The 23,480-nt window shown below is 39.1% G+C and overlaps 1 protein-coding gene across 2 annotated transcripts in view; it reads right to left on the minus strand.

Annotated features, from left to right (window-relative positions):
- The window catches only part of trpc4b (transient receptor potential cation channel, subfamily C, member 4b), a 98,300-nt gene that overhangs the window by 9,324 nt on the left and 65,496 nt on the right, over positions 1-23,480 (minus strand). For both annotated transcript variants that reach the window (XM_043692114.1, XM_043692115.1), the window contains exons 4-8: positions 17,015-17,351; positions 10,471-10,610; positions 8,477-8,799; positions 846-1,041; positions 76-282 (exon numbers count right to left, since the gene is read on the minus strand). In XM_043692114.1, coding sequence (XP_043548049.1) covers positions 76-282; positions 846-1,041; positions 8,477-8,799; positions 10,471-10,610; positions 17,015-17,351 — 1,203 coding nt within the window. The remainder of the gene's footprint in view (positions 1-75; positions 283-845; positions 1,042-8,476; positions 8,800-10,470; positions 10,611-17,014; positions 17,352-23,480) is intronic.

The following is a 23,480-nucleotide window of genomic DNA, read 5'->3' on the forward strand; positions in this document are numbered from 1 at the left end:
GAAAATGCAAAGAATGTTTTACCATCTCCATATTAAAATATAACAAAATATGCAGCAAGAAAATAAGTTACATACCCCGAGAGAACCAAGACTTTCAGGTTTTTTTCGCTTTTGCTTGCAGAGAATTTTGAAACATAAATGTCTTCGCATCCATGATATTAAATACCACACAGACTTTGGACTTGGAATAATGTTAAAAGGAGTTGGAAGAGTTCCACCTTCTTCAAAATAGCTCATCCACAGCTTTGTCCTTGCAAATTTCCACTCAATATCTGCATGGTCCTAAACAAATCAAACAAATTTTAATGATGATATTTATACCTGGTACTGTTCGGACCTACATGAATTGCAAACCTCTACTCAAATTTATGTTTCATCATTTAAATATAAACAGGTCTTGAAACTGTCACCAAAGAAATAAATGCTTATTCTTCTCATGATAATTATTTAATTATTTCTGTAATTCTGATCAATTTAATTTTCAATCATATTTTAAACCTATATGGTAATTCAATTTTGACATCTCCCTTAACTGCAAGCTTGAATTGATTTAGCTTAAGCATACATAAAATATAAAGTACGGGAAATGTCCACAGCATGGTCAATATATAAAATAGAAAGAAAGGTCAATATTTTGCTTACTATCAAAAATGGTCAAGTGGGTCACATTGGAAATAGTCATTTCTCTTTTAAATGCCAATCTGCCCAAACACAAGTTTTGTTTCTATTTCACACTTCTAATAACTAATAAATAGTCCTTGATTTATACTGTTCTCTTGTATGAAATATATAATTTTTCAACTAATTCTCTTTCTAACTGCAGAAGGTAACCAGAAAGAACTCACCGCAATAAGTTGGTATGAATTGTTCATCATAGCTATCAGCATATTGAGCAAAACCACAAGTGAGATAATATTGTATGTTCCAAACATAGTGGCACCTACAAACTCCGTGAATTCATGACGAGCCTTCACATTTGTCACGTATAGGTTAATAAGACCAAATATTGACCAGAACAGTGACTGAAGAGTTTCAAATAGCCTGCAAAGAAGAAGAACTAGAGCTTATAAGCATGGGAGATGTAGGAATAACAGAAGTTCATTTAGCCCCTTGAGTTTATTCTGCAGCTCATTAAAATCATGGCTGGTCTGCAAATTAATTTCATATTCCTCACCTGCCTTGGTCCCAAATCTTTTCATGTTTGTTTTTCAGCTTTTGTCTTCTTTTGGTGGCACCCCTGATTATTTGAGGATTACTGACAAGATGCTATGATTTTAGTACAGATAAAGACAATGAGACAGGTCCCAAGTTTACCTCAGCTGGAATTCGGATTGCATCCTGGCCGGTTAGCCTTATTTTGAGTTGGCCAACTGAATTACTGGCCCCTTGATGACTCTTTGGTTAAGAAAATTCTATGAATCTCAGAACTGACAATTGATCTTGCATTAACTGTTGTCTACTGAACTGAATTTGAAAGTAATTTTTAATTTCAAAAGATTTAGCTATTATTTTACACTTGCCCCATAAACAAAATCCACTGTTAAGAAAATATATGTTTAACTTATATTTACATTGCATATTTAATGAAATAAAGTATTTCTCAGGCACCTGTCTTCTCAGAAGTATTATCAACGAAAATTTTACACTAAGTCACATTGGGCAATATCTGGGCACATGCTCCAAAGTTTGAACCACAGGGTTGGTTTTAATGTATGTCTTAAACAAGGAAAACAAAAGAAGGTAGAGCATAGAAAGGTGGAGAGATTGAGGGAGAGAATTCTAAAAATTAGGCTTCATCAGCTGAAGTCATAACAGTCACTGATGGAGCAATTAAAATTGGGAATGTTTACGTTTTTTAATTCATTCACAGGATGTAGATGTCACTAGCTGATATTTATTGCCCATTCCTAAGACCGAGGGCAGTTAAGAGTCAACCATATTGCTGTGGGTCCCGAGCCACATATAGGCCTGACCAGGTAAAGATAGTAGTTTCCTTCTCTAAAGGACATTAGTAAACCAAAATGGTTTTTCTGATAATCAACAAGTTTCATGGTCATTATTAGACGCTCAATTCCAGAATTGGAGAGATGGAGGTGCCTTCTATGCTTGTGGTGCGAGAGAGATACAAAGGTTAGTGAGGTGTGAGACTTTGGAATAAGATGAAAACAAGATCAGAATTTTAAAGTTGATGAGTTGCATAACGAGGAGACAAATTGAACCAGTGAGCACAGTGGTGATGGGTAAATAAGATTTAGTGTGAATTACAACATGGGCACAAGCAATTTGAATAACTTAATCTTTATGAAAAATCAAAAGTGAACGCTTGCCAGGAATGTGGTCTAAAGCACAAGACTAAAAAGTAATGAGGCAATGATGAGGGTTTTAACAACAGATGAGCTGAGGAAGATGCATAATTGGTGATGCTAAGGAGGTGGAATTAGGCAGCCTTAGTGATGGCATGAATATGCAGTTGCAAGCTCACTTTGTAAAGCTGTAAGCTGTCAGAATCAGATGGTTGTCAGGGTGAGGAGTGGAGTTGGCTCATAGGGCATTCAGTTTTTGCTGGGGGCCAAAAGTAATTGCAGTGAATTTAACTAAAAGTTCATAGCTCCATGGAGGGTTTCTCCCTATGCGCTCTTATTAGTTATCTCATGCAATTGATTGCTCCTCACCTCACCTGGGTGGCACGGTGGCACAGTGGTTAGCACTGCTGCCTCACAGCGCCAGAGACCCGGGTTCAATTCCCGACTCAGGCGACTGACTGTGTGGAGTTTGCACATTGTCCGCGTGGGTTTCCTCCAGGTGCTCTGATTTCCTCCCACAATTCAAAAATATGCAGGTTAGGTGAATTGGCCATGCTAAATTGTCCGTAGTATTAGGTGAAGGGGTAAATGTAGGAGTATGGGTCTGGGTGGTATATGCTTCGGCAGGTCGGTGTGGACTTGTTGGGCCGAAGGGCCTGTTTCCACACTGTAAGTAATCTAATCTAATCTAATCATTGTGTACACACCATGCCTCTCAGACACTGCCCTCGTGCTATTGTGTATTCAACCAGTGGCTGAAATGCTCACTGCTGCCAGGATGTTCTAAGATTCACGTCAATGGCAATATATTTAAATTCCAGGTGTGTACCCGGTCAAATGCTACAAGTCAGGTATAGCCTTTCACAGTTGCAGTGTGAGAACAATACCCCCAGAGCTGATCAACTGAAACTAGGTGGCACTGTGATTGCTGACAGGGTCCTGAAGATCCTGGTGAACAAGGTGCTTGATAGGTGGGTCATCTGGTTCTCTGAAAACCTGCAAATGACAGTATGACCTAGATTTGGACAGCCTGGTCTGAAGTTGCTACGCAGTTTGGTGCAGTGTCCAAGACTTTGAGGAATGTCCAGCAATGTACGAGAAGTTTAATGATCTTCTGTGCTCTACATGGGTGAATGCCACCATCTTCTCTCTGCTACCTCATATTCATTAAATCTGCAACTGCATACACCTCCCATCAAATCTCACGGTCTCTCACTTTCACCATTGCATGCGGCATCTGTCTTCAATGGTTCTCATCCACCCCAACATTCTAAACTACTAACCCTGAATTCCCTCTGTGGTTTCTACTCACTCATTCATGACACTCAACAACTTGCTTGCACCTGTACCACTACTGACAGCCAGTGCCAGCCACTTTTACCTCACCCAATCCATACATTTGTCTCACTACAAAGAAAATGACTCACAATAGGAGCCAAAGTTGGGTGCCTGACATTCATGTTATCACCTAATACAAAGAGGAAAAGCATTAGTGTACAATAGAGAATGGCGATTGCTGAGGAAGCTGCATGGGGATGCTGAGACTTCCATGTCCTATCAACCAAATAAGATTTTGGCACTACTATCACATTACCACCATTGTGAATGGATTCTCAAGATATCCAAACTACCACACTTATGCTGCTACTTATTCCTTCTCTTGGTTTCAACACACACCAATAGTTCCACATTGTTTCCATCCTGAGGAGAGCAGATCCTCCAGCCAATATCTCCTCATCCACCTCCTGATGAAGTAGCCACAGATTCTTCAAAAGATTCACTGTCAAGGTTGGTGTCCTGCACCCTCCACCAGCTCAGTTACTGATACCTTGGTGGGTACATTCGTGAGATTAAAGTTAGGTGCACACTCTCTGGTGAGTAAATCATGGCCATGATTGTGTGGCTGGCTGAGAAAGAAATGCCACAGGTAGTGAGAAGACCGCCGGACACCAGGTATTTGCTGAGCACCAGGCAGAAGCGAACCCCTGGTGTCAGTCATTAATATGCTGAGAAAGGAGTCAAAGGTAGGTTTGTCGGAGGCATTCAGAAACCTGGATTAAAGGTTGGAGGATTCCACCAATGCTATTGGTAGTTTGTTGGTTCCAGCATGCATGCATTTGGCTGTCTCCCTGGACATGTTTATCGCCTGCCATATACACCCAGCTCCAGCATACAATGTCTGCCAATTATACGCACAGATCTGCACTCCAGTGCTGTAGCAATTGATACTCAACACCAACAGCATGGAAACAGAGGGCGAATAAAGGTCCTTGACCTCATTTTCAAGTGCCCCTTCCTCACAATGAGAAAAGCCAGTAAGCACCCAGGTAGAGGAAGATACACATAGTATCCCAAAAGTCTCTCCTCAGATGCTCCAGAGGTCCCTGCACCTCCAACTCTGTGAGAGGTCAAGCTGAGAAGGAGGAGTCTGCATCTGGTTGGACACTTCCAGAATGTTTGGGGTCTCTAGCCAGAGATGACTCATGGTCTCCCATCCAAAATTCCACTATAAAACAGGCTCCAGTATAAGGCAAGCTCTCGCCACTCCAGTTCTGGTGCCCAGGACTGTACCTAGATGTACCAGTAGGCAAAGGAAGAAGAAACCTGTTGGCAACACCTATGTGACATAGGTGAACCTTTATTGACAGCAGGTTATCACATTTTAAAATATATGGTAACATTTTATCATTAGCTCTGTGGCTGACTGTCAATTAGTCAGGCTTGAGAGGCTAGCCATCCATAGGACCATACAATGTTCTAACAATGTCTGAATGATGGCTATTCTTCCCCTAGTGCCTATACTAACAAGAAGCTTTACTACGATTCAATCAGATGCTATGAAAGCATCCATGAGATTATAACTGAGTCTTATTAAACAATAGGAAGTGCAGAAGAAGATTGTTAAACTGCACTTACAGTTGGGATTAAACAGGGGATGCTGTCTCTGTAGTATCAAAACATTAACAGTCGGTGAAGGAGGACTTTACACAACTCAGTACTATAGAAAGTGGCTCCATAGAAATACAGCCTGAGTCACTTTGATTGACACTGCTGCACTCTAAGGTGACGAAAGTGCAGTTCCTTCTGATGAACATCCTAATTTCCCTAGTTGGCACAATGCTGTGCTGTTGAAGATTCTCATCATCTATCACATAGCCTTGTTGTATTTGCCAGTTTCGTGGAGCAAAATATTCGAAGATTAAGCAGTGTCATTTGACTGTATTATATGGTGACAACACCCCCCAGATCTGACTTGCCCAGGAACATGTTGTTGATGAGTCACCTTACACCTTTCATTGGCCTTAAACATTGGAAGAAATTGCTGCACTGCAGATACACTGGACATCACGATATAGTCTTCTGAATATCATCTTTAAACAGATTACAGTGCCTCTCTGTACTGTCTCTCTCTCATCCACATGGCTTCCCATGGATGACGAGCAACTGTGACTCTCCTGCATTTCACTACCATCAGTAAGGCATCTGTGGCTGGAGAGTCTACATTAGGAGGCTGCACAACATCCACTAGAGTTTAATGCTGGTCCCAGGTTTCCAGATGTCCATGTTTCTCATCCATTCCTGTGGATGAGTGCAGCGGACACAGGAATGTCAACAGCTTCTGTACCTGGATCCTTTGGGAATGGTTCATACGAATGTGGGAATATCAGAAGTAAAAGAGAATCTCAATAATGCACTCACACAGCACTTGCAGCACACACAAATACCATTCAACTAATATATTCCAATAGTGGCACATGAAGGCCTCTGACAAGAAAGGCAGTGGGATGTCTCTATGTGACCGGAGTCAGGTGTATGCTGCGGAAGCCATTTGGCACACATGCAGCAGCAGACTATAAATGTAGCATTAATAATGACTCCTTCCTTGACCCTCAGCCCACACAGTACCTAAGCATTGCATATATTGCAAGAAAGATAGCATTGCATATAAGCTTATGGTGTGGATATTTTCCAGTCTAAAGTGTGAAATGTGTAGGTCCTTGTGTAAACACAATGGAAGGTGAGTGCGAAATGTGGACTGAAGGTGAAATTTTACAGTTCACCTGAGATTATTTGCATTTGGCATACATTACTACGATTTATTTCAAATGTTAAACAAGATGGCCAAAATTGCTTGTGGCTAGGACTTTTAGTCTGGATAGTTGGTCATTGCACAACATCAGTATTCAGAATTCAATGATAACAGATTTCTTGAACTGTGTGTTTGTATTTTATTGAATTCCAACAGCGTGGAAGCAGGCCATTCAGCCCATTGAGGCCACACTGACCCTCCGAAGAACATCCCTCCCAGGTCCACTCTCCTACCTTATAACCTTGCATTTCCCATAGCTAATCCACCGAACCTATACATCCCTGGACACTACTGGCAATTTATCATGGCCAATCCACCTAAACTGTACATCATTGGACTGTGGGACAAAACCAGAGCACCCAGAGGACACTCACACAGACACAGAGAGAAGGTGCAAACTCCACGCAGACAGTGGCCCGAGGGTGGAATCAAACCTGTATCCCTGGTGCTCTGAAGCAGCAGTGTTAAACACTGAGCCACCCTGTTGCCTCATTGTTTAATGCTATTTTTCCTTGAAGGGCCTTACCTCACTCACAAGTGGAGGCCTATCCCTCATAGATTAAAGAATCACATTTGCCCACTCTGGGTATGGTGGCACTGAACACAAAAATGTCAACCATCCCACTGTCTGCCTTTGTCCTTGTGATCTTGTGTAAGAAGACTGAAGGAGGGATTGAACGTGATTAAAATGTTTGTAGGAACTATTAGCAGTGTGGGTGTTGAAAGGGTTCCCACTGAGTGAGTAGGAAGCACAGAGGGCAGGAATGATTAATGGTTTTGGGGAATCGGAACCATTGGTTGGAGATCTGTCATGTAATAGTAGGAAATGTTGACTTGGTGGGAGCTGTGAGCAGTGACAAAGTTAGAGAAAGCGTAAAATATGAAAGAGAAAAGGGCACTTATCCTTATGGTATTTCTGGGCATTTCTTTCACCTGGGATATCAAATTGACCAGATCACTCTTTTTGTCCAGGGTGGCTACATCTGGTGGTGTGGCCTCCTTTCTATGCCTTGACGAAACAGCACTTCACTTGTGCTGACCAACCCATTCACCAACACCTCTATGTCCTTGGTGGAGAAACAGTCTCCCTTTCTGAAGCATATCTTTAATGATAAATGCTGAGAACAACATTGTAAAAGGTAGCTTTTGGTTCCAAGTATACGAAATGGTGCTCAGCTGGCATATAAATATAGTGCCCAGGGTGCAAATTGATGGATGTTCCAGCAGTGGCAACTAATTCTACCCCATTGTCTCACGACTGAATGAGGAGTGTGCCATACAGATTGGATGAATAATTAATGATGTGAGCAGTGGAAAATTGCAAAACTAAAGTCACCATCAGATACAGCAGGAAACCTTCCATGAAACATCTGAAAATAGCACAATTTTTTTTAAAAATTCAGTCCATTAAGACAAGGCTCAGTCACTTATTTCTTTTCTCCTGAAAGCTGCAATTAGAGCATGGTTTCACAGCCAGCAGTAACATTTTTCAACAACAATCTATCAGCCATGCTGGCTGCTTTAGCAATTCAGATAAATACAAAACTAAAAAGGTCAAAAACAAAATAAATTAAATATATTCAATGAAGTCCAAACATTAAAAAATTCCATCATATTGATCAATTTGAAGCAGTAGAAAAACAGATCAGTTTAAGTAATGGCCTTCTATAAACCCATTTGGCATGCCTACTATGCTGAATATGCAGTTCCAAGGTAAACTATGCTCACATATTGTCACTGACAGCCTCCAGCAATCCTAGTATGGTCTGACTATAAAATAATGGATTACCCTTGTGCCAATAAGGCACAAATTCTATTTATGAGATCATTCACTCAATTCCCAGCCTCACCCTCACCTCATCCCACCCCATTAAAATACTTATTCAACAGTAAGAATGAAATATTTGAATACAGAATGTCTCTTACAGTTTCAAGGCAAAAGATGTCTAGATATGAAGGGATTTTTCTTAATACATGCTCTCTTGTAAGACAACAATGAACACTGGAGATTTCGGTACAGATTCATGACTGTAATGAATATCTAACTATAAATTGCAAATCAAAAGAAAATAAATATGCTTACGTTGAGAAGGCATTGTTCTGTTTTTCACACCTTATTCCTTTGCAGTTATTTGGTTCTTCTGTAGCATTTGTCTCATAGTAAAAGTATAATTGATTCAGACCATTTGCAAAAGCTAGTAGCACCAGACAGTATATGAATAAAAACTTCAAAATATCCAACAGCATACGTCCAAGAGATATTTGGAGAGGTCCCAGATGAGAATTAGCAGTGAAAAGTGAAATTAGGCGAAGGGAACTGAAGATGTTTGCAATAGCAAATAATGCTTCAGCAACAAGGGTAGGATGCCACATTTCCCAGTCCTCCCGTTGGCGTGAACCACTGTACTTTAAACAAAATAATAGTGTCAGTATAAAACATGTAACAACTTCAATCAGCTTGATAAAGGTCAATAACTATTTATCTGTCACAAAAATAAAATATTCCATTGTACAAATCAGAAAATGATTGGAATAATCTCTGTTTAAAGAAATGTCTGTTTTGTTTTACTGACCTATGCAGTCTAAATATAAAGTCTACAGTTATTATCATATATTAGATATCAATTTCAAAATACAAGAACATAATGATTTGCGGCTAAATTATTGTCATCGACATGGGCATCAAACCACAAATGACAGACTCAACGACTGCCTTCTCTTACTGTTTCACTGATTTATTGGAACAGCTGTTAAGCATAGTGTCTGGGTGCTTACAGGTACTATATATGTTGTATTTTTAGACATTTTTACATTCAAAAAGATATCTTATTTCTCTGAAAGCCTAATGATTACTGCTGTGAAAAATCACTGTTTTTAATTGATCTGGAAATGATGCGCAGGGTAATCTTTTCTTCAAACTCCTGTTTAATTACTGGATGCTGTTAAGTTAAAGATGGAAAATAGAGCTCAAAATAAAGCATTTGATAGATAAGGAGTGTTTGATTTTTCAGAAGTATAATGCTATATTTTGATAGACAGTTTTGAGCAGGACTGCTTAATCTGCTTATTTTTAATATTTTAGAAATTTAAGACTGTTCAGCAAAGCTGCTTAAACTATAGATGTTGTCAAAGAATGAAAGAAAAACGAATGTTGAATATACAACAGACATGCTGGCTGCTTTAGCAATTCAGATAAATACAAAACTGAAAAGGTCAAAAACAAAATAAATTAAATATATTCAATGAAGTCCAAGCATTAAATTTAACCACCCGTGAGTTAACATATCCTCAGCTTTGTAATATGATCAAATTCATTTATTAAAGCTTATATAAATAATCATGGTTTATTACAAACTAAAGCTAAGATTTAAGTATTTGCATGTGGTGAGATATAACACATATTGTGAGCATGTATCAGGCAGGAACTCAGAAAGGCTATCCTCAAACCTTCAAAATGTTGTTGTGGTAAAAGGCTAGAAACACAATTATGCACTACTTCATTTTTATTTGCCTGATTCCACTAAAAATGTCATGCTCAATGCTTCTCGCGAAAGGTCTTCCAAATAACATTTCACGTTCTTTGCTGCTTATACCTCTCTCTTTCTGCTTTCTTCTTATCCTGTCTATTATTAATGTCTCTCTCTTCTTTCACTTTTATTTACACATGCCCATTCTTTATATCTGTTCATTCTCCTCTCCATTCTTATTTTCAGGTGTTACTTTCACACCTTTCAGCTGTTTTATTGTTCGTCTTTTCAATTCCATTTCCTCACCTTGTTTGTTTTTATCTTCCTTGCTCTACAGCTCCTCTTTCATTCTCATTTTTGTTCATTCATTACCAAAATTCCCCAATCTCACCTGTTTCTTTCCTCTTACTTTATTGCATTTGCCCTTTCCTCTTTCTTTACCCATTACCAAGCTAAATTAAGCAAGAGTTTTGGTGCTCTGATTTATTTTTATTTTCCTATCTGTAACCTGCTGGAATCAATATTTTCACTCAACTGTATCTATAATCCAAGAAGTTATCACAATGTTCAGCTGCTAAGAAAGAATGAAGTAAGTAAATAAAGTAATTACCTTAACAAAAGCAACAATTTTCAAAGAAATTGTTGCTAGATATAAAGAATTCATTACAAAATCCATAAGGTTCCACCAGTCATGTATGTAGTCCTGAAGTCCACCATCCCACATTTGTTTTACTTCACCCCAAATGAAACCTGTAGCCAAATGGAAAAAAAGAATAATCTGAAAATGTAAGTTCTAAGCTGCGAATGACCCACCCAGCTGTCCCTTTGTTAAATGACTCAAAATCATATTCCTGCATGTATTTATCTTTCCATCTGCTTGAAATTTATCAAATTATGAGAAGGTATCAGAAAGACTATTCACAGTAATTCAATTTTGAAAGGTCTTTTTTTGTTAGAATAACAAGCAATAAATCTAAAATCACGGACTGGTTAAAACCAAATACACATTACATTAGTGCATAAGAATGGTCTGCTTCTGCTAATAATTTTAAGAACAGTAGGTAGATGTTGGTCTTCACTGTCTGCTAGTAATCTGGCAGAGAAAGCTTCCTATCCAGCATGAAATCCATCTGGTTTTACATTCCACTGAAATCTATGAAATGAAAATCAGGTGCACCCTATAAACAGGTGGTTGTTGCATTCCCCCAGACTACCACTTCTGTGGCAAAGCCAAGTTTGATTTCAACAGACCATGCTAAAGTTTTGATTTAAGTAATTTAGATAGATTTTAGTTAAACGATACTGTTTTTGCAACAATATAATAAAGTATAAGCTCTATTAGGATTTCTATTTGGAGTTTTCCAAACATTGCTATCATTATGCCAACAAAGCAAAACTGCTTTATGAATATACTCCAGTATTAGAATGTTGGAGATCCTTATAACTGAGAGAAGTTCACAACCATCTAATTTGCATAATGGAGCAAGGATACGTTTACATCATGAGTAAATATTTCTCAATATTGAATGATAAATATTGTGTAGGACCACCAGGGCGAACTTCCCTTTTCTTCAAATGATTACATAAAATTATTTACATTCACTAGAGAGAAAGCAGAACTTGATGTTATTGTCTCATATAAAAGACAGGACCTCTGACAGTACAGCATTTCAGCATTACTGTGCTGAAATGTCAACTCAGTTTTGTGCCGATGTTTCTGGTGTCAGACTTGATCCCACTCTCTTATGACTTAGAGATCCACCAAACCACACCCAACACTAGCAAGCAAAGTATCAGTAGAAGCATCAGTTTCTTCAGTTCTCCAATGTGTAAGTTTGACATCTTACATTGTACTTAAATCAATATTTCTAACCTAAACCTCTGTGCTATAAGGAATGGAGTGATATACATGACAAGTCTCATCCATCCAACTACAGGTTACCAGCAGATCTGTGCAATGGTCTTGATGCAATGGGGTAATATTTTCAAGTGTATGTTGGCAGTGTACACGCATTGAAGTCAATGGCCAGAAAGAATTAATTTCCTGATACATACTGGAAAAGGAAATTAACATAAGAATTTTGCCATGAACAAAAGATATTATTGCCAAGTGAAAAAGAACATATATACAAAGAGCTGTTTGAATAATGACAGACTTCTTAGTAATGGTCTCATCATTGGATAGAATTGTTGGGGGAGGGCGAGGTAATGCATAATCAGAGTTCAAGGAAACATCTTTATAAATAGAGATTTTATTTTTCACTTAAGACTAAGAACAGCACAACAGCTCAAATAGTAAAAACTGAACTTTTAAAAAATAAAAACAGGATTTTTAAAAACCAAAATCTATTTTTTAGAACCTGCAAAGAGAAGCAAGAATCACAAACTGAAATTTCTAATAGTGAGGGAACCTTACAAAAATGGGAAATTAATTAGCAGTAATGAACTGAGTTGAATGTTTAATGGATAAATCTACATACAAGCAGTGGGAACTATTCAAATAAGATTTTGATGACACAAAACCATGCATACCCCTAAAAGGCATAGTTTCCATTTGTGTAATTAAGCAATTACTGCAAACAATTAAGCTGAACTAAAAGGGTTACACAAATGTAAGGAGAAGTGAAAATTAATTGGCTGGGAGAGCTGTAAAAAGCAACAATAACTACAACACAAGTAATACATGGCACAAAAAAAAGAAATATTAAAATAAATTGGACAAGGGGTGTCATAGCTACAGCAAATTATTTCCTAAATCTATTAAGAGAAGGAACATAGTGAAGGAGAATGGGCACTAAATGGCAGTTACAGCAAAGACTACTAAGGACAATGTGGCAATGGCAGATCTGTTAAATGAGTACCTTGTATCCATTTTCACAGTGAAGGAAGAGGACAAAATACCAGCAATACAAGGGAACCTAAAAATAATGCAAGGGAGGAACTTAGTGGATTTAATGTAAATAAACGGTAATGTAGAAAATAATGGGTCTGGAGACAAAGAACTCTCCAGCATCTGATAATTTCTGCCCAGAATATTAAAAGAAATATGTTAGGAAATTGAATATATGAAACTTAACTATGCAAAGCATAATAAATTCTGGAATTATGCCTTTGGATTAAAGTTAGAAATGTCAATCCATATATAAGGAAAAGAAAAATCAATTACTACCTTAACATTCGTTGTGGGGAAGTTACTGGAATCTATCACCAGAGAAATGGAAGATAGTAGCAAATGGAGGTGGCAGAGGTCCCAACCACTCGCTGGAGAGACATCAAGAACCTGCTACACTTCTTTTTGGGAAGGTCGGCTGTTAAGTTCCACTCAGGCATTTAATTGAACAGTGGCAGGCTTTCCCAGGAATCAGGTTTTCCCAGCTGCAGAAGACCCATCTGCCAAGAACTGTCAGTCAATTGGAGGCTGGAAGCTTTATTGAACAGCAGTGCCACCAGGGAAGTGGTGTGTATGCTGGTACACCTGAGGATTAGCATCATTGCTGTGTTTCAGACCACAGGTAAGTAATTTAATACGACATTATCAGCAAGAATGGAAGTGCACAGAATTGTAAAGCAACGGTGTGACATGAGTTAATATTAGTTTTAAGAGAGGAAGGAAGAAAGGGGTGCAATCTGATTGGTTGGATGTGACGAGTAACATTTCCTAGGGATTTGTACTGGGCTTTTCACGGTACTTAGCAATGACTTAGATTAAGGAATAATGTGTAATATATACAAGTTTACAATTGTCACTAAATTAGGAAATATAATGTTATGTGGATGAAAGGAGAAAGCCACAAAGTGACACAGGCAAGTGACATTGCAGAGAAAACTATGCAGCACCTATAAAGAAACAATTAGTATTGTTTACCTGGTTACAAACCTTTAGGGACTGAACATGACTTATATTAAAGTTTTCAGTGGAAATAGTATACAACTATGTAAGTTAATCATGGAAAATTAGGTATGCTATTTTCTAGTTGTACTAATGGAATTAAAACAGACAGTTGATAAGTTAATGATTTCCCACCAGAAAAATAGCAGAAAAAGGATTTTCATATGAAAATGGTAAGCTTCGTGTCCAAATGCTATGCAGAATTATTTCTAAGCCCTTGCTAATGAAGTATCGGGGCCTATAAATACTGCAGCACTCACTTTTCTGATTCTGGTTGTCATACCAGATCTCTGATATTGCAATCAGGAAGCACTCAGATATTGAAAAGCAGCTCTGGCAGCATCTGTAGAGAGACAGGGAGAGAGACAGAGAGAGAGATCTGAGACTGATATGACTACTCTTCAGGGGAAGGGCAGAGTGAAGAGGAGTCATATTGGAACATTAACTCTGTTTCTCTCTCTACAGATGCTACCAGGGATGCTGAGTTTCTTCAGCACTTTTTATTTTGTTTCAGATTTCTATCGCCCACAGTATTTTGCTCTTATTTGAGTACTTAGATGTGACTTCACTGGGAAAGGAATACTAAGCATTTATCATCCATGCCTGAAATAAATGTTTGGGCTTTTACATTATACAAATAAGAGGTCTAATGCCTGCTTGAAGCTGGTACTTTAAATATGACGTCCTTGAATTAACCCACGTTAGTGTGATGTAGGTAGACTGGGTCAAATTAGACCTCAGACCTGCCTGCTAATGATAGTAATTTTTTTTTAACTTCTGGCCTGCCTGTAGAGCTGAGTGGAGCAGGGATCTTCCTGACAAAAGTTTGATACTGTTTCTGACAATCCTCCAGACTGTTATCATTTCTGAACTCACCCAAGACTACGCCCCATCTTTCAGCCTCCTGTCCAGACTGCAATTCCCTCTCTTCAGCTGCTGAATCCCTCCTTGCAACTCTGTTCCCCCTCCCCACCCCAGTTCTAATTCATTGCATCCCCTGGGGTTTGATCATTCCACCAGCCTCAGGCCTTCAGTCAGCCTTAGCTTTCACTTCACTTATTTAAGAACTGCTACAATGCAAAGGTGTGTAATCTCAGTCTTCTTGCTGACTGGCTGTTCTTGCCTTGTAAAATGACCAAAGATCCACTATCAGGGACATCTCGGTTCTCACTATTCAGTTGTAATGCCTAAAAATGAGCATCCATAAATTTCCAGGTCCTGGTTTTAAACCACAGAACAGATTACATTGTTAATGACAAATAATAGAATGAAATGAGAAAATAAAGCCACAAATCAAGCTGTTTGTAGTTCAGTTTTACCTTTTTGCCTTTTAAATGGAATTTTTAAATGCATGCTCCTGGCAGGTGATGAATTTCAATTTCCCAGCATGAAATCTATCAACACAACCCCAGTTTGCAGCCACCATTGCAATAATTTAACTTTCCGCAATTCAGTTGCGGTTTTTAATGCTAATGTCATTAAGTGTAATCAAGATATAGTATGCAAGTCCTGTACGCACTGTGTGATTGATAGCATTTTAAAATCTATCCCTTGTAATATCTGCAACCTGCGGTGTTCTGTGACCTAAATTGATCTATTCAGTATAGTGAAAAATTCTGGAAAATTAAAATGTATAAGATGTGACTTAGGACTAAGGAATGTAAAATTTATACTTCCAAAGCTATTGTTCAATCTATTCATCTTTACTGTTGAATTACATAGCAAGTTAAAGCAGCCTGTAATAATGCTTATCTTTCACAAATGCCAACAACCCAATTCTATATTCTCACCCTGCTTCCAGGATTCTACCTTCTTTTTTTCTTTCACATAGCTAACTTTAAAATAAAATCTTTTCAACTCTCTTTTATACATGTTCAAAATCCAATTTTCTCATTTCCCGTTTTGAAATTGTTAATTTACTAAAGTGGATATTGTCTATAATATAAGCCTAATCAATTACTGTGCCTGTGTGCTAACAGGCTATCCAGTTGAAGTAACTAGATCAGTGGTAAGTACCTTGAGTAATCTATCTTCTCATGAATCCATGACACTGAAGCTAACTGCACCTTTTAAAAAATACATTTTTTTCAAGATTTTCCCCTTGCAGTCACCTGGACAATTTGCAAGAAATACAACATAATAAGAAAACAGCATCCATACTGCATGAGAGGGGTGTGCTAATGGGTTCACAAGTAGAACCTGAATGGTAGAGGTATTTCCATGGAGAATGCACTGGTTGTTGATGGTTGGCAGTTAACTGCCAAATATTGTTTAGATTTTAAATGAGGCAGGTTGACTCTGCCCAGTCTTTGAGACTGATCACACTAGAAGGATATCTCAAATGTTTGACATAAAGCTAATCGTTTTACACTGTCCAATGCAGCAGCAACAGTGATGATCAGTAGTGATGAAAAGGAAATAGTTCTCATGTTAAAAAGACAGATTCTGCCTACTACACCAATAAGTAATGCGACATATATACTTAGTGTGATGGTATATATGTAGCCAGTTGAGTCCAAATCTAGCAGATCGTATGAAACAGCATATCCCTGATGCTGTTCACAACATGAAAGTACTGACCAAAACCACTCAGTCTGTACTTACAAACTCACCACACAATATCCAACATTAGATGTGACTCCATGATTAGGCAACATTTGCTAAATAATCCTGATTGTATAAAGAATTACCCTGATAAACAATTTTAGTTTGTCCATTGGGTTAGCCCTGTTGTGCTCATGTGTACTGGAAGTCACAAACATTAGTTCACAGGACCCTGTTCTTTGCAGTTAGAATGAATAGACACACAAACTGTACCTGTTTCAACTTGACAAAATGTGTGATTGTAATTCTCTGTTTCACTTCTCACAGGAATGTCTTGATCAGTCAGAGTCAACCTGATTCCTTTTAAATTTAGCCACTGCTTGGCAGTTAACTGTCTGCATTCTTCAATTATTATATTCACCTGAGGGTGTTTAGAAGCTCTAAGATTTACAAAGTCGTGAAGATCAACGTGTAATCTCTATAAACTCCTCTAAGTCATTGGATCCACAAAGTTTGGTGCCCTCTTGTAACTGGCACAAAAGGCAGTCCTTTTTATGTAAACTCAGTAAGTTTTAAAACTGAATCTAACAGACTACGCACCTCAGCTCCCCAGACTCTCGATGCATCTGAGATTCACACATTGATTGGAATTTAAAGTGGGCAATGGGGAGGAATTTCTCCTACTAGTTCACACATTAACCATCACATGCAAATAAATTACCTAGCACCCAGGGAAGTATCATCCATTCAACAATGGTTGGTGGAGGACCTTGCATGTTTAAATCTGTTCGATCAATGTGCTGGGATGCCAACAACAGCAGGAAAAGAAAAGTCAAATATGATGCAGTATGACAGATAAACTTAATAAATGGTTTTCTAATAAAAAGGCCTAATGTGCTTTTTGGTGCTATCAAGTAGCACACAGAAAAAACTGGAAATAGCAGTCCGATGCCGATGCAGGTCAGGAATTTAACGATCCAATGTCGCCGTCTCCAGCCAGGAAATTCATCATACCAGCGGGAAGCAAGGAGTTGCTGACAGTTTGGCTGGGCGACAAACTAGAAGAAAAGGCAAGAATTAAACACTTTTAAAATGTAGAACATAATTCAGAAGAAAAAAATACTGAGTAGGATAAATTCATTTGAAATTAATTTAAAGACATACAGGACTTCAGCTCAGATGGTTAATGCACAAATCAGCATAGTATTATATTTGTAACATTTGTTTAGCAACCTAAGGTATGTCAAAAACTGAATTTTGCAAAAAAGCATTTTCAACTGTACTGCCTTGTTACCCTAGTGACTCATGGCTAAGATTGCGTTTCACTGGCACCAACCTGTCACCAAAATTCTTCATGTGAGATTCCAGCTATTAAGCACTCGCAATCTATTCACTCATGGAGAGGATCACATCAAAATCTGATCCTAAGTTTACTGAACCTCATCCCACATTTCCTGCATTGGGTTGTGATTGACAATGACCTGTTTTCACCTCCTCCTTGCCTAGGGACATGGCTACTTTGAGTAATCTTACAGAACTAAAGTCTGCTAAAAGATCGAGTCAGTACAGATTAAATGATAAATCTGGGAACATACTAAACCATGTATTGGACCAGGAAGTGGTGTGCCTCCACTGGTCCATTAAACAATGCACACTTAGTCCTCACCGTCTATGAGGGGTGGGGTACATTTTGTTGTAGCTAATAATAATTGCACATACAACTAAGGCCCTCTCCAATGTAACAAGAATGACCACTCCATGTTTAACAAAGCAGACCATGTGCGGAACTGGGCGAGACAGTGGGTTGTGGATGCTCAAACTCAGATGATGTGGGAGAAGTGTACATAGGAATATACAGATGAATGTAGGAATATATCGAGGCACGTTCTGCTCTTTTGAAGGCATTTCAAATTGTTTTGGTGTGGATGAAAGCCTGATGGGGTCTGGAAACGGTCTTGCACGTAACTAATCTGCAGATAGCAAATTAGCAGATGACCAGGATTGAGTGCACAATGAAGCAAACCTTTCACAAAGCGGAGTAAGAATTCCACTAGCTAATATGTACAGTAACATAATTCTCAATGAATTAATTTTCTAGTTGGTCTTTTTCTCAGAAGTTTAGTAGATTAAATCTCGAGACGTAAATTAAGACTATTGTCACATATAGTAACCAGAGGAATTTCTGTCTCAGTAGGACAACAAAACAAAAAGGGGTTTGGATGTTTTAAATCTAGTCTTAGCTCGTTTTTTTGTGTGGTAATACAATGCAGATGTCAACTGGAAGCAAGTTAAATTGCAAAAACGAATGCTTAGACTTAACTATAGCACAACTGTGAACATGAGTTTATTGTCCATATTTAAGGCTAGATGAACTTTCTGGACTTTAAGAAATCAAATGCTGTGGTTCTGGGTGAGATAATGGAGTTCAGGTAGAAGATTGCCCTGATCCCATTTGCCAGATCCTCCTGGCAAATCCCATTTGTTTATTAACCAGGAGCAAACCTTCTATGATGCCTGGACACCAAGCAATGGTTTGGGCACTGAGCACCAATTGCAAATGTGTACTTTGAGGAAGATCTGACAAGAGATTTATTTTCTATGTTGTTAGTTGGACCTCTATTCCACTAAGCACCACTTTGCATTGTTGAATCTTGAGGACAATCAATATTGAATTAAAAGATCAGACATAAGTTATAGAATCCAATGATGGGCCCAAAAACCCAGACACAAAAGAATTTCCATTGTGTTCTGATTTATTTTCCACTGTTTTGAGGATATTGAATTAAGTAAAACAGTACATGTGCATATGACTTTCAACAGCCATTGAACAAAAGCCTTTGGAAATTGCAGCATAGCCATTTAGCACTTACTTGTAGACCAACCCGCTGCTTTTAAATACAGCAAATAGATATAATTAATCTCCTGTTACTGCTCCAAATTTTGCTCCAATCAACCTCAATTCACATATGAACTGTCTGAGCTGTGGCCCAGTCTTCCTGATACTGAATGAATGCAGTCATCCTGATTTTATAGCGAGATTGGTTTGAGTCAGCTCTGCAGAAAATATTATTTTGGACTAGGGTCTAGAATGACCAATAAGAAATGAAATGAAGAAATAGATGAGGATAGATTGAATGCTTGAAGTGGAACAGCACAAAAGATTTTGATTTCTACAAATAGATGATGTATAGGAAGGGCAGGAGAAGCACGTGAGAGCAAAGGAGAAAGGGGATTCCACAAATGGTGATGAGGCGGGTATTTCTGCAACAGTAAATGGGATTCCAGGAAGGTGTGCAGCCTCCTTTGCACTAGGGGTAAAATTGTGATAAAGTGACTGTTAGACATTTCTCTGGAAGAAGGTAAACTGCCCAGAATCATGGTCCACATTGATATCAATGACATAGGAGCGAAGAAGGATGTGGTTCTGAAGGCAGGAAGGTAATTTAAAAAGGGGACGTCAAGAACAGTGATCTCAGTACAAGTCCCATGCCACACACTAGTGAGCATAGGATTAACAGGATGGATTAATCATGTGGCTAGAGGATATGGCTGTGGTAGGAGGGAGGTCATCAGATTTTTGAGGTAGTTGGAAGGTGGGACTTGTACATATTGTGTGATTTACATCTTAGCAGCACCAGGACTAATATCCTCACAAGGAGATTTGCTAGTGCCGAAGGGCAGGGTTTACATTAGTTTGTTCAAATTGGAGGCAAGTAAAGCTGGTAACAAGAAGCAGAAAAATGTCAAATGGAATTCCAGGTAGGCGAAGAAAAGGTGAAAAGTCAAAAATACAAAGTGAAGAGCATTCTTCCTGAATATCTGCAGCATTTACAAAAGGGTAGATGATTTAAAAGGTACAGGTAGAGTACTCATAAGTATGCTCTGAAAGCCCTTACTGAACCATGACAAATTGAAATTAAATATTGAAGGATATTCAATAGTCAGGAGGATAGGCAAGAAGACAACAGTGGTGTTGCATTCCTAAGGGGTGGCTTAGGTACATTAGAAAGGAAGAGTCTCATGTCAGAAAAATAAAATGTGGAATCTGCTTGGCTGCAGCCAAGAAACAGCAGATGACAGCCAACATTGGCAGTTGTTTATTTAGCCATTGTAATGTATAATGGTACTAATCTAGAGACGAGAGACGCATGCCTTCAGTATGCATGTTGACTTAGTAACCTAACTGAACACTAATACTGTGAAGGATGAGCTTCTGAAGTGTGTTTTTTTGAGAGCAGTATATTAACATTGTGATTAGAGACTGCCTGTTCTAGATCTACAGTGTGCAGTAGAAAAAAGCTAATTAATAATAAGACTGGTTTCTCATAAATAGCTCACTATTTCTCTCCCCACTGATCTGCTGAAGATTTCTAGCACTTTTTGTTTTTACTTCAGATCTCCAACATCTGTAGCGTTTCCTTTTCTTTGAGTGGATAATTAACAATAATTCTTGTAAAATGACCTTTAGGGATAAATGACAATGGTATGACAGAATTTTGCATTATGTTTAGAATTTGGATATTTCACACTGGTGCCAGTTAGTTCATTGTGAACAAAGGAAATTGTGAAAATATGAGGGCCAAACTGGCTGAGGTGGAAGGAGGCAAGATATTAAAAAACATATTGGTACTTAGGCAATGGATAGTCTTGAAATATTTATTAGATAGTTTATAGTAATTTTACATTCCTTCAAATACACAGGGCTTAGTGGTTAGCACAGCTGTCTCACAGTGCTAGGGACGTGGGTTTGATTCCACCCTCTGGCAACTGTCTGTGTGGGGTTTGCACATTCTCCCTATGTCTGCGTGGGTTTCCTCTGGGTGCTCTGGTTTCCTCTCACAGTCCAAAGATGTACAGGTTAGGTAGATTAGTCATGGTAATTTGTCCATAACGTTCAGGGATTGCATGTGTCACCATGGCACAGGTTTACAAGAATAGGGCAGGAGTGTGGGATGTATTGGTTGTACTGAATGACCGGGCAGGCTCAAAGGACTGAATTCTTTACTCCTGCCCATGTTGGTCGACTGAAAATGATGATTTGAACTGACATGATCAATCAGTAACTTAGCAAGTCAAGAACTTTATTACTACATTGTTTTCTGGACTCAGGAGCAGTTATTACTGAATCCATAACAGTTTAGAATGGCTTCACACGGTATGCCTTTGATCATCAAATGTGAGAGTCCAGGGTCTTGGTGGCCACACCCTTTGAATTAAAGGGAATTTTGAAGCAACACTCTTCTACAGTAAGAAAGTCATTTGGGAGCTAATGCACATCTTACGGAATGGAACACACCCTGATTAAGTTGACATGCTTTGTACAGCTAGGTCTTCTACAACATCTACCAGAAGTTTCAGTCCAGGCAGAAAACAATACATGCCCAGATGATGAGTACACTAGTTTATGACAATTTGCCCAAGAACAGGAGTTTTCATCTAAAGGACATCAAAAGTCAGTTTGTGAAGGCTTTCAACTGCTTTCTCCCATTACTGAAGCTCTACACCAAGAAGATTAGATCACATATTGTAAAATAAAACTCTCAGCTTTTCCTCCAGTTTGAATTAAGTATGGTGAACTCTCTCCAATTGTAAGAGATGACGATGAGTCTTTTTCTTCTCCTAAGATTCCTAACCATCAGACACACTGAAGACTTGAACCTGAATATATGCCACTATATGGCCTAGCTTCATCATTCCACGAAGTAGATCTTGTCGAATGCAAGATCTTTGGTTCTTGTATATACTGGATTACTATGATACTCTCTCAGATCAAGGACCAGAATCCTTAAAAAGTAGAGAAGTTATGGATTCAGCTTCACAGTGAGATGACACTGACAGGGATGTGCAGGTAGATCCTTATAATTCTGTCCCAAACTGTATGGAACAGAAAAATTGGGGGATAGTGAGGATTTCACATGCTGGAGAAGTCAGAGTTTATAAAGTGTGGCGCTGGAAAAAACACAGCAGGTCAGGAGTGGATAGATGGGAAGATGGACAGGTAGATCAGGTCAAGAAGGCAAAGCAGAGTCAGAGTTGGTGGATTTGAAGTAATTAAGTTAGTCACCGGATAGGTCCAGGAAAGGGAGGGAGGTGTCAGAGGTGGTCCAGGTGAATTTGAGGTCAGGATGAAAGATGTTGGTGTAGTGGATAAAATGTCCCACCTCCTTGTGGGAGCATGAAGAGTTCCACAGCAATATTGGCACCATCCTCCACCTTTTCCTCTGCTACATCAACGACTGTATTGACACTGGTTCATGCTCCCACAAGGAGCTTGAACAGTTTATCCACTATCCCAATATATTCCACCCTGACCTCAAATTCACCTGGATCATCTCTGACATCTCCCTCTCTTCCTGGACCTCTCCATCTCCAGCGACCGACTTAATAGTGACATCTACTTCAAACCCACCGACTCCCACAGCTACCTTGACTACATCTTCTCTCACCACCACCCCCACCCCAAAATAAAAACACGATCCCTTACTCCCACTTCCTTTGTTGTACCTGCTCCCAGGATGAGTGATTCCACTCCAGGACATCCCAGATGACCTCCTATTTCCAGGACTCTAATTTCCTCTTCCCTGTTATCAATAATGCCCTGAATCAATCTCCTCCTACTCCTGCGTCTCTGCCCTCAAACACCAACCCCCCCCTAAACACAGCAAGGATAGAATCTCTCTGGTCCTCACATTTCACCCCACTCATTTCTAAATCCAGCGTAACATTCTCTGCCATATTTGCCACCTACAGTCAGAGCCCACCACCAAAAATATATTCCCCCCCTTACCCCATTTGCATTCCATAGGAACTGTTCCCTCTGTGACCCCCTCATTAGGACCATACTCCACACAACCCTGTCTCCACACCTGGCACCTTCCGCTGTCGCCGTAAGAGTTACAATCGCTGCACTCTAACCTCAGTCCAAGGCCGCAAAGGATCATTCAAGGAGCAGGAGAATCGACGTTTTGGGCATGAGCCCTTCTTCAGGAATGAGGAAAGTGTGTCCAGCAGGCTAAGATAAAAGGTAGGGAGGAGAGACTCGGGGGAGGGCGTTGGAAATGCGATAGGTGGAAGGAGGTCAAGGTGAGGGTGATAGGCCGGAGTTGGGGTGGGGGCGGAGAGGTCAGGAAGAAAATTGCAGGTTAGGAAGGCGGTGCTGAGTTCGAGGGATTTGACTGAGACAAGGT

Source organism: Chiloscyllium plagiosum, chromosome 6, assembly GCF_004010195.1.
Source record: "Chiloscyllium plagiosum isolate BGI_BamShark_2017 chromosome 6, ASM401019v2, whole genome shotgun sequence".
NCBI lineage: Eukaryota > Metazoa > Chordata > Chondrichthyes > Orectolobiformes > Hemiscylliidae > Chiloscyllium > Chiloscyllium plagiosum.